The 12095-nt window shown below is 35.1% G+C and overlaps 2 protein-coding genes across 2 annotated transcripts; both read left to right on the top strand.

The window, feature by feature from the left end:
- Positions 1-4086: 4086 nt before the first annotated feature.
- LOC136801053 (fibroleukin-like) lies at positions 4087-5061 on the top strand. The gene has a single exon (XM_067057681.1). The coding sequence runs from the start codon at positions 4087-4089 to the stop codon at positions 5059-5061; it is 975 nt and encodes a 324-aa protein (XP_066913782.1).
- A 1425-nt stretch (positions 5062-6486) lies between these two features.
- Positions 6487-7032, top strand: LOC136801052 (fibroleukin-like). The gene has a single exon (XM_067057680.1). The coding sequence runs from the start codon at positions 6487-6489 to the stop codon at positions 7030-7032; it is 546 nt and encodes a 181-aa protein (XP_066913781.1).
- The last annotated feature ends 5063 nt before the right edge of the window (positions 7033-12095 follow it).

Here is a 12095-nt window from a genome sequence, read left to right as displayed (position 1 = left end):
ATTCAATAAAACTAGAACTGCAGCATAGGGTACAAAGTCCAAATACGCGTTTCCCGTAACTTTTGTCTACACCGTCACGTCATTTCATTATATCCATCTACTTCCTGTGGGTGTGGCTTTTTTTTGGTGATTCTTGACATGTTCCTGGACCTCTGTGCAAAATTTCATTTCTACACCATTTTTTTCCGGGTAGTTATGCAATTCTACCTGACTAAAAAGAATTGTTTTGATTTGCAGATTCTTTATCATGATCACCAGACAATGTCAATCGAACGGAATCAAACGAAAATTCCAATCGAATCAATCGAACGCAATCGAATGATTGCGATTCGATTGCCGAACGCAATCGAATATCAATCGAACGTAAAATTCTGGGTAAAATTCGATTGATTCGATTGATATTCGATTACGTTTGATTGATATTCGATTACGTTCGATTGATGTTCGATTACGTTCGACTGCGTTTGACGGGTGGTCGATAAAATTAGATTCCAATTTACCTCAATTCCTTTCAATTTCGAGCACCTCTTATTAGGGAGGTTAAGTATCGATACGATAGATAAATCAACGCAACGAACGGGCTTTGACACACAACCTGCAGTAAACATGTGGGCCTGCATGATCTGCATTTTCTAGAATCCAGGCTAAAATGATTCATATCATCTCGTTTAACTCTTCAAATGTTGAACGAGAATCAACGTTAATCAACAGAATCAATTAGTCGAACCAGTCGAATGCATAAGCCAACCGAACGTAGTCGAATCAATTGAATCAATCGAATCAATCGAATACATTAGTCAATCGAATACATTACGACATTAGTCAATCGAACACAATCGAACTAATTGAATCAATCGAAACCAAGCACTAATCGAATGCAATCGAATCAATCGAGAAAATCGCGGTAATATTCGATTGGCATTCAATTGCGTTTGGCAATCGAATTTCAATCATTCGATTGCGTTCGATTGCGTTCAATTGATTCGGCGTTCGATTCGTTCGATTGACATCGTCTGCTGGTGATCAAAACGGTCTTTTTTGTTGGAAAATTTGAAACTATTCAAATTGCCGTCATTAAATAAATGAGAAATCACATAACTTGAATCTCCAGGCAATGTGCTAGAAAAAAACTGACAACCTGAATGTTATAAGACAGCAAACACAGTCACAATAAACAAATACATAATCACAGCACAGATGACAAAGAAGAAATGCAAATATGGTAAAAGAAAAATTGTTATCAAACCAAAGGCAAAAGGAACAAATATCTCAAATGTGTCGCACCTTATGTGATATACGTTTTCAGATTTAGCGGAAGAAGGTTGCTGCTGATGTAAAATTGTCAACAAAAAGATTCAAAGATTCGAGATTCAAGATTCAAGACCCAGCGGCCAGCCATTTTGTTTTTGCAATGTTTTGGTCACTGACCTTTATATAACCCTGGACCAAACAATATCTGCCATCTTTGATTGGAGTTTTTTTAGAATTGGTACCCAAGGAGAAGCCATTGCAATGTTAAAAATTAACGTCTAACGCCGCTACATCATCAAAATAATTTGAGGAAAAGTATACCTAGCGCTCTCGATGCATTTACACCGCTATCGAGTAGTGCCGACATTAGGGTACCAATTTTCAAAAAACTCCGATCAAAGGGTATATATAAAGGTCAGTGGTTTTGGTTCTTCATTCTTTTTGCTGACTCGGCAATTTGCATAAATTATTCGGTCGGGCGCATCAAAAAAACCCGCGAAAATCTTTGATTGGATGGATTGGACTATTCTTGATATGCGTAAGTCAAGATGACGTCATATTTTTTAGCGGAAGCACCCAAAAAAGCCGGTTTTTGACCTCTGTGTTTCTATTTTTAGTAACAGAGAGAGGTCAAATCTTTTATCTATATCATAACAAATATAACAGAGGCAAAATCATCGTCAGCTTGTCAAAACTCCGACTAATATTTCCAAATTTTGACTTAAAAGTGTCTAATAATTTTAGAGAGTGTCACATTCTAATTTTAATATTCTTATGACACAGGCTCTCAACTTTGGCAAGCTATTTTTTTCAAGTCAGAAAAAAAATTATTGGAGTGACAAAAGGGATTCAAAAGTATACACGCAGTTGAAATTCTGCATTTCAGAGTTGAAAATGTTGATGAAATATATTGCAAACTCGTGAAAAAATTTGAAAATAATTTTTTGTGCATTAGGAGTAATGTTCAAGCTCTATCAATCATTTTACCTAAACAAATCAAAGAAATAAAATTACGACGGAATATTGTCGGATTTTTTATAGCAATTTTGAAATACAGGCGGCAACGAAGCTCGCTTCAAAGAGATAATAAAAGATAGATGTCCAGTCGTTTATATGTTCATGCATATATACAGCAGTACAGTCGAAATTATTTCAAGATTAATGTAAACAAACGTAATCCGAACTTGGCTTTAGAAATATGTTTTATCTATCTATTTTTTATCTTCATAATAAACTTGTTTGGTACACTTTTAGATTTTATAAACAACCTTGTCAGCTATAATGTATAAAAAAACGTAAAAAAGACCTTCCTCAATTTAAATATTTAATCATTCTATCAAGTGTAAATTTTAATAACATATCTTTAAGATCGCAGCAAAACCAAAAGATTATAGAGACTATACTTTTGAAGCCAACGATAACAACAATATATTATGATACTAAGTTTTTTTCATTTTTCAGACAAAAAATGGCGCGCTGCATGTAGAACTTAAATCAGCTTAATTTGGCTATCATAGCCAAATTAAGCTAATTTTAATAAGGTAATCACATCTTTTCACTCCGCTCTAAAAAGAGAAAAGTTTTTCGCTTTAAATACTTTTCTTGGTACAAGTAACAAGTCCATGTAGTAAGATTGACGCGGATTTTACTTGTTCTCAAGATATTTAGGTTTGAATATTTCATATATCCAAATTAAGCCATTAATATCCTAACTAGAATATAAATTCTAGCCTAATTAGCCTAACATCCTAGTTTGGCCATCATAGCCTAATTTGCAATAGTTCCTGACTGGATAAGGTACTTATTATGCCTGAAAATGCGAATGGTCAAAACTTTTTCAAGAAAATGCACTGGAAGGGTTGATTTTTCGCTCAAATTTTGCAAAATTTTCTCTGCACTGTGTAAGGGTCCGATTTCAATCAAAGACCTAATTTTAGGCCGCAACTTCGATCCCTGCGTATTATCATCTTTATGCTTACTGATAGCGCTAGATTAATATTCTCTAGCGTCAATCAGTAACGTAAATAAAGCCTGGGATACACGGGGACGAGGTTGCAACTCCCTCTGCCTCATCTCAAAGGGTTATATAAATTTTGAAAAATTTTTAATTTCGGCTGTACTTTTGAGCCCCACTGGAAAATTTGGCAAAAATTTCGCCCCCGGTGGGAAAATACCCTGGAATTTCAGTCCCACTGAGAAATTGACTTTGATTTCATTCCCATTCGAAATTCAGTGTTTAAAAATTGCACTCCAAAAACATTCCCATTTGATTGGAAAATCAAAAGGAATTTTTATCCCAACGGAGGAAAAGATTCCTCCAGGGCTGCGAGACAGGGGGTGATATGTTTAATAACGTCTATTGGACGCCATAGGTTGAACCCCCGTGCGAGTTGACGATTTATGTGTCAACGGGAAAATACAAGAAAAATTATAAAATATTCATAAACTTATTTTGAAATAATTTTCACCAAGGTGATAACTTTTAGTTTATAACTTTTATGAAATAAATTGCTACTCTTGTCTCCCGAATAGACGTCCCCCCGCTAATTGTCAAGAGAAAAAAATCCATCCCCCGCTCTTATTAAGACCCCCCGTCTATTCGGGAGACAAGAGTAATCATATTCAAAAAGGCAGCAACCCATGACTCATTACAATTTAATAAATTTTTGATTCAAGAAAAAAAAGTATTGATACGTTTGTATAGTCATTCTTTATACAAATTTTATTATTTCGACTCCCGTAATGAAGATCAACATTATATATCTTTACTATGTATCATTTTTCAGATAATACAACTACAAAAATCAGCTATCAAGAGATTTCAGTCTAGAAACAATGTTTTGGCTAAAGTTTTTGCTTTTTTTGTGCTGTTATCACTACACATTGGGACAAAAATATTCGCCTTACATACCCTCATTGCCGTTCAAACACATTCATACAAACACTGCAATCGATGGACCCGAACCATGGTTTGATGGAGAAGTAGCTTCCAAAGATCATTGCTTTGACAAATGTGTCAAAAACTTCACTCATTGTGTCTATGTGCAATATAAAGAGATCACAGCAACGACATGGATTTGTAATCTGTTTGACGCCATCTCTGATCTTTCAAATTATTTGGTTTCAAAGAAAGGAGAGATGTTAGCTTTTGCTGTCCACAAAAATATCGATTGTAAAGATTGGAAAGACATGGGTTATTTCAAGTCAGGTGTTTACTATATTTACTACAACCGTAAGAAAATTAAAGTACGGTGCTCGATGAGCGCTAAGCCTGGTATGGTGATACAGAGAAGAATAAACGGCTCTGTTAATTTCACACGCTCATGGAAAGAGTATAAAGATGGTTTCGGTAACCTAGACGACGAGTTCTGGTTAGGTAATGATTTGATACATCATCTTACCAAAGATCGAGATATGCAGATCTGGTTTAATCTTTTCGATTTCAATGGTGGCCGCATAGGAGTCGCTTTCAAACCATTTTCCATTGAGGATGAATCAAATCAATATCGGTTACACACAGGTGATGCGTCTGGTGGTACACTTTCGATAGGGGGTGATTGGAAAGGTTTGGATAGAATGAAGTTTAGTACCCCTGAGGTAGACCACGATCCAGACATAAATCTCCATTGTGGACAAATTTATCAAAGTGGATGGTGGTACAAGCAAGGCTGTGGAAAATTCTGTCTTAATTGCCGTTATTCCCAAACAGCCAGTACTGGTTATAGTGAAGGTATTTATTGGCCTAGTTACAGAGGAGATTCAGAAAGTCTGAAAGCAGTTATAATTTCTATTCGACGCACAGACTATTAAACCTGGGTTGAAAGTTTATCGAATTCTGTATCGATGATATAAAAATGCTAATTTTGTGGTCGTTTAACCAAATCATAATAACAGTAAATATTCAAATGCGAAAATAATACTGAGTGAACAATCAATTGAGATTTTTTGTGTATGGATATATGCATTTTTCGGCCGATTTTTGATGAAAAAGGCCAATAAATTTTCAAAAAGTTTATGAAAGTAACCAAACTTGACCTTTTTTTTTTCTCTTTTTTATTATATTATGGTAGGGGATTACCAAAAAAACCATCCATCTTTTACTTTAATTTATTCTATAGGAGCCACCTTAACAAAATTCCTCATTTTTTTTCACCATCAGTTTTCTTTTTCGCGATTATTTACCTTTTTAGATTCAGGAATAGTTAGCATAGCAGAAAATATACCTTACCGGGGAAAACTTCGTCAGGGAAAATTTGCGTCTGGGAAAAATATTCGTCACTTGGCCAAAATTTCGTCACTTTTCCCCGACGAAGTTTTTCCCGATAAGGTATTATATGTTGTGGTTTATTGGTGCGTAGATCAGTCAGAAAAATACATTTTATACACGACTGAGCCCTTAATGAAGAAACTTTTCACCGACGAATTCTAAACTGGTAACTTTGGAGATTTTTTCACTCAAAATTTATACTAAAGCGCTAAATTTTTAATTTTGTGCGTTTTCCAGCTTCACTTCCTCTAAAAAGTTGACATTAATCTTGTTAATTAATTCAATAGTTTAATAAATTCAAATGTTTAATAACAGTTTTCGTTGGTTATTGGATTTATTAACCCTCGGTGGTGTATATTCAACTCGGCTCCGCCTCGTTGAATATTACATCACCTCGGGTTAATAAATCTCAATAACCAACTTTTACCCATTGAATATCTGCTTATTATTTCGACTCCCGTAATGAAGATCAACATTATATATCTATACTATGTATCATTTTGCAGATAATACAACTATAAAAATCAGCTGTCAAGAGATTTTAGTCTAGAAACAATGTTTTGGCTAAAGTTTTTGCTTTTTTTGTGCTGTTGTCACTACACATTGGCACAAAAATATTCGCCTTACATACCCTCATTGCCGTTCAAACACATTCATAAAAACACTGCGATCGATGGACCCGAACCATGGTTTGATGGAGAAGTTCCTTCCAAAGATCATTGCTTTGACAAATGTGTCAAAAACTTCACTCATTGTGTCTATGTGCAATATAAAGAGATCACAGCAACGACATGGATTTGTAATCTGTTTGACGCCATCTCTGATCTTTCAAATTATTTGGTTTCAAAGAAAGGAGAGATGTTAGCTTTTGCTGTCCACAAAAATATCGATTGTAAAGATTGGAAAGACATGGGTTATTTCAAGTCAGGTATTTACTATATTTACTACAACCGTAAGAAAATTAAAGTATGGTGCCTGGTATGGTGATACAGAGAAGAATAAACGGCTCTGTTAATTTCACACGCTCATGGAAAGAGTATAAAGATGGTTTCGGTAACTTAGACGACGAGTTCTGGTTAGGTAATGATTTGATACATCATCTTACCAAAGATCGAGATATGCAGATCTGGTTTAATCTTTTCGATTTCAATGGTGGCCGCATAGGGGTCGCTTTCAAACCATTTTCCATCGAAGATGAATCAAATCAATATCGGTTACACACAGGTGATGCGTCTGGTGGTACACTTTCGATAGGTGGTGATTGGAAAGGTTTGGATGGAATGAAGTTTAGTACCCCTGAGGTAGACCACGATCCAGACATAAATCTCCATTGTGGACAAATTTATCAAAGTGGATGGTGGTACAAGCAGGGCTGTGGAGAATGCTGTCTTAATTGCCGTTATTCCCAAACAGCCAGTACTGGTTATAGGGAAGGTATTTATTGGCCTAGTTACAGAGGAGATTCAGAAAGTCTGAAAGCAGTTATAATTTCTATTCGACGCACAGACTATTAAACCTGGGTTGAAAGTTTATCGAATTCTGTATCGATGATATAAAAATGCTAATTTTGTGGTCGTTTAACCAAATCATAATAACAGTAAATATTCAAATGCGAAAATAATACTAAGTGAACAATCAATTGAGATTTTTTGTGTAAGGATATATGCATTTTCGGCCGATTTTTGATGAAAAAGGCCAATAAATTTTCAAAAAGTTTATGAAAGTAGCCACACTTGACCTTTTTTTTCTCTTTTTTATTATATTATGGTAGGGGATTACCAAAAAAACCATCCATCTTTTACTTTAATTTATTCTATAGGAGCCACCTTAACAAAAGTCCTCATTTTTTTTCACCATCAATTTTCTTTTTTGCGATTATTTACTTTTTTAGATTCAGGAATAGTTAGCCTAACAGAAAATATACCTTATTAGGGAAAACTTCGTCAAGGAAAATTTTCGCCGGGGAAAAATATTCGTCACTTGGCCAAAATTTCGTCACTTTTCCCCGATGAAGTTTTCCCCGATAAGGTATTATATGTCGTGGTTTATTGGTGCGTAGATCAGTCAGAAAAATACATTTTATACACGACTGAGCCCTTAATGAAGAAACTTTTCACCGACGAATTCTAAACTGGTAACTTTGGAGATTTTTTCACTCAAAATTGAATACTAAAGCGCTAATTTTTTAATTTTGTGCGTTTTCCAGCTTCACTTCCTCTAAAAAGTTGACATTAATCTTGTTAATTAATTCAATAAACTATTCGTCTGGAAAAGATATTTGCGAAACGATGAAACTTTTTGACATCGAATTTTCTACAGAAAAAGTAGTAGCTGATTTCAATGTACACCACTGGTATATTTGCACCTTTGTAATTTCTTTATCATATTCTTTATTATTTTATCTTATATTAACTTTAACTTATTAACACCCTAACTTTTTTGTATGCATACTCCACGATACTGATAACTAATATAACAATAAATGCTTAAAATTTAACACCCTATTAATTACACTTTTACAACTACTCAAGTATTTAACACAGGTAAAAAGAGTACGATAATTCATTAATCCGAAAAACTATGCTTTTGAATTCACCATGGCTCAAATTTTGCTAGACGGTTATAATCCCAAAGCCCAAAGAAGGGGGGGGGGTGCCTCCCGACTTTCGACCCTTGGACCCTTACCGGGACTAAAAAGGAGAAAACAAAGAAAAATTTTGTGAATTTTACGACCCTTACTGGGACAAATTTGGATCTGTCATTAAGCACCACATCACGATATTTTGGTCGATCTCGTACTTGCGACAACTTAAGGGCAAAGGGTCAACCCACAACTTGGACTGATCAAGAAAATGGGAAATGGCATGTCAACTGGGGTGTTACTGAAAATATATGCTTCCCTTAAGGTAAGAATTCAAAGACCACGAATCAAATTCAGTACCCGGTACGGTTACCCGAGTAAGGGACTACAAAAAATATCAATTGTGAACTTAATCCAAGATCTTGGTTTGTCGTCATGGTTACTTTTCTCTGCATTGATTGCGCGCTGAATAGAATGTGGATTGGTTGGTACAGGTCAATATATGATTTCGGCCTGTGCTTTTCACGGTGAACATACACTGCAGGTGAAACAAACATTTGTAGCAAACAACATCTCACACAAAAATAGAAAAAATCATAGAAAAATTTAGAAACAAAATTCAAAAACACTAAAAACTGTCAAAAGTTGGACGAGAGCCTGGTTCGGAGAGCCACGACGGAGCGACCGCACGGGAAAAAGAAAAGGAGAAAATTAATAACCACGATGCTAATTCCTCAGGATAAAAACCCGACAGTAAACAATTTTACAATTTGAAAATACATAAAAATTCCTCGATGGTTTTCCCATATTTCATAAAACTGTCCGGAAACCTGGAAAAACATTTGACAACTTGCTTCTTCAAGAAAGCATTTGAAGCTCCCTGGTTTTGCATTCGAATGAAAAGCTCAGTGACTCTAGGAGTCAGATCTTCAAACATGAGTGTGATACGTGCAATCCGTAAAATTTCTGAAAAGAAAGATCCATAAAAAACTTCTGAAAAGATAGATCCATTAAAAATGCATGGTGTGATGTTACTGTCGGAATGTGGCATATATCTAAATTTAAAAATGATGCATGGTTTCTATGGTGCTCAATTTTGAGATGTAATTCATTCTTTAGGGTAAATCTGTTTGTAGCAATTATAAAACTCATCTCTGTCATTTAAGGCACACAAATCATCAATAAATCTGCGTACAGAGTGGAAGTTATAGGCACTAGGCGAACTAACAGAAATGAGACCTTTGACATAAACAGATTTGCCATATTCTGATAAATACCGAGATTGCTCACGGGAATTTCTGACCCCTTGTCAATAATTTCTAAGCAAGTTGCTTTTCTTTTCATTTGTGGTTCTCAAAAGTTAGTTTGCAAGATTTCGTGTTAAAAGTCTCCAATTAAATACTAGAACACAGACCTGGGGTCACAGACCTGCTGGGACCCCAGCCCCACTTGAAAATCAAAAGTTTCGTCCCCGGTGGGAAAATACCCTTGAGCTTAAGCCCCACTGGGAAATCGACTTTGATTTCATCTCGAAATTCAATGTTTAAATATTGCACTTCAAAACCATCCCCACCGGGTTTTTCTGCCTTGGAACAATAAAATTTCCATCTCCATTAGGATTTCGATAGGAATTTTTATCCCCACTGAGGGAAAAAGTTTCACTGGGGCTGTGAGACAGGGATGAACTAGATTTTAAAGAGAAGAGAAAGACATGAAAATCGAAACTCTTGACTCTCACCTGATCAATTTTGAAATACTCGAGTCAAACTGCACTGGGGAGATGAAACTACTCAGAAAATCTTGGTTTTAAAAAATCTTTATCCATAAGGGCTCATAATTAGACCAGAAAAAGTTGGTCAACGCTGACAAAATAGCACAAACATCAACGCACCTTATAGGATTCAATCTCTGAAAATTGGTCTTCAACGTAACGGAAATCTTTCGTTTGAACCATTCGACCACGCTACCTATCGAAATATAAGAAAGATAACTAACCAGATATTTCTTTAATTGACCTGAATAATTTTATATACCTATAATTTCATATCTATAAAGAAAATTATTTTTAGATTATTTCCAACATACATACGAGAGCCGGTCACTCTTCGATAGACTCTCGGGACTCTTTGGTCGAAGAGTGACTGTTAAATGTATTCCAATTTTGTAAGGGAACTTCAAAAGGGTTATAAACCCTGCCTAAACCCTGCCAGTGCCTATAAAATTAGAAATTTCTACCTGCCTGGAGTGATTAGTACACTCTCCAATCTCCTTTAATGTCTCAAGAGACTGGAGAGAGGAGCTTGTTTTTGCATGCAGTAGACACAGCATGCACACGTGGGCGATTAAATGGGATGCGGGTAAAAGAATTTTCCCTTGAGCAATCTCGGTATTTATCAAAAAGTGGTTTGCCCAAAAGGAGCAGGATCTCTTCCCATGGGAATTCCAATACATTGTTGAAGAACAGAATTGCCAATTTTTTTATCAGAAAGGTCGCACACTCAGAACCTACAGTCATTTCCCTATAACTCGAACCTCTACAATTCGAATCTTTCTATAATTCAAACTAAAATATTGGTCCCCTCAGCTAGAAAGTCGTATAAAAGAGTCTCTGTAATTCGAATCTTTCTCTAATTCGAACAATATTCTTGGTCCCTTGAAGATCAAATCAGAGAAAGTCAACTGTATTATCTATTCCCTTTTGTTTCCAGTATGCTGAGGTGTTTGAAAAACCAAGTTTATTTCTACAACCCTGTAGCGTACAATCAAGGTCATAATATTTGAGAAAAAAGGGAAATACACCGGGAAGTTTTTGAACCACAAGCGATTTGTAAATGCTCTAAAGTAGGTTGGAAGGGTAGAGTTTTAACTCTGAGTTTTAACATGAGACCTAAGTCTTAGGACCTTAGGATCTGAGGATCCAAAAGTTCAAAAATAGTCCAATAAGGCTCAGAATTTAGCCTGTAAGTCTGTCAACCCCTTCCGAATTGAAATATTCGATTAAATTGAAGAGATAGCCCAAAATCGACTTTCTCGCCGGAACTTTAAATCTTGAAAAACGTTAAAATAACCAAAATTATCAAAATATTATGACCTTTATTGTAGACAGGAGGGGCGCAAAATTTGTGTAGGAGAGCAGATTTTTATGACATTGTAATTATTTACTCATAATGTAAAAAGATAATTACAGTGCCATGCAAATCTGCTCTCCTACATAAATTTTGCGCCCCTCCTGTCTACGCTACTGCAACCTAAATCAAACACAAAGTTAATGACTTTGGTTAGAATTTCAATGAGAAGATCGTGTAATAGGGTTATTGTGTACAGTGTTGCAAAATGGAAGGTTGAAATTCGTTTAACTTTTTTCTTAGCATTGATTCTGTTAAGATGTTAAATACCAGGCGAAGAATTTTGTACGAACCCAGATCTTACTTTACGGAGACTGGAAAAGAAACGAGATTTATGATAAAATTTCTCAACATGTTTTGTATTTATGACCTTAGCGATTCATTCCAATTATACATTTTTTTACGATCTATCCAAATTTTCGACATAAAATCATAGCGATTTGATAAATATTTATACGAGTAACAACATGGTCTGGCTAGTCTAGGTTTTTTAGTTAGGATTTTTATGTAAAACATGAAATTGTTTATAAGAATTTTATAGATTCTTTTAGCCATAGTCTAACATTCGATATTTGCTATTTAAGCTGTAGTCAAGCTTATGGTAACTAAGGTTTTCTTAAGGGGGTAGTCATATGAGAAATTTGAAATGTCATTTTTTAAACTTTTTGTTATATCTTGTGAAGTAGTAAATATTTTTCAATGAAACTTTCCACAATTGTAGCACAACTATAAAGAATATGAAAAATTAAAAAAAAATTCTAAAAATAGCAAAGACGGGGGTAATATCGTCCAGGGGGTAAAAGCTATAAAAATATTGTGTCAACCTTTTAAGAAAAGCTAAGAAAGCTATTCAAAAAATTTTTTCTGGTGA

The sequence above is a fragment of the Clytia hemisphaerica genome, unplaced genomic scaffold, assembly GCF_902728285.1.
Source record: "Clytia hemisphaerica strain Z4C2 unplaced genomic scaffold, Clytia hemisphaerica genome assembly, whole genome shotgun sequence".
Lineage (NCBI taxonomy): Eukaryota > Metazoa > Cnidaria > Hydrozoa > Leptothecata > Clytiidae > Clytia > Clytia hemisphaerica.
The sequence above is the reverse complement of the archived record's forward strand: the minus strand, read 5'-3'. Positions and strand labels throughout refer to the sequence as shown.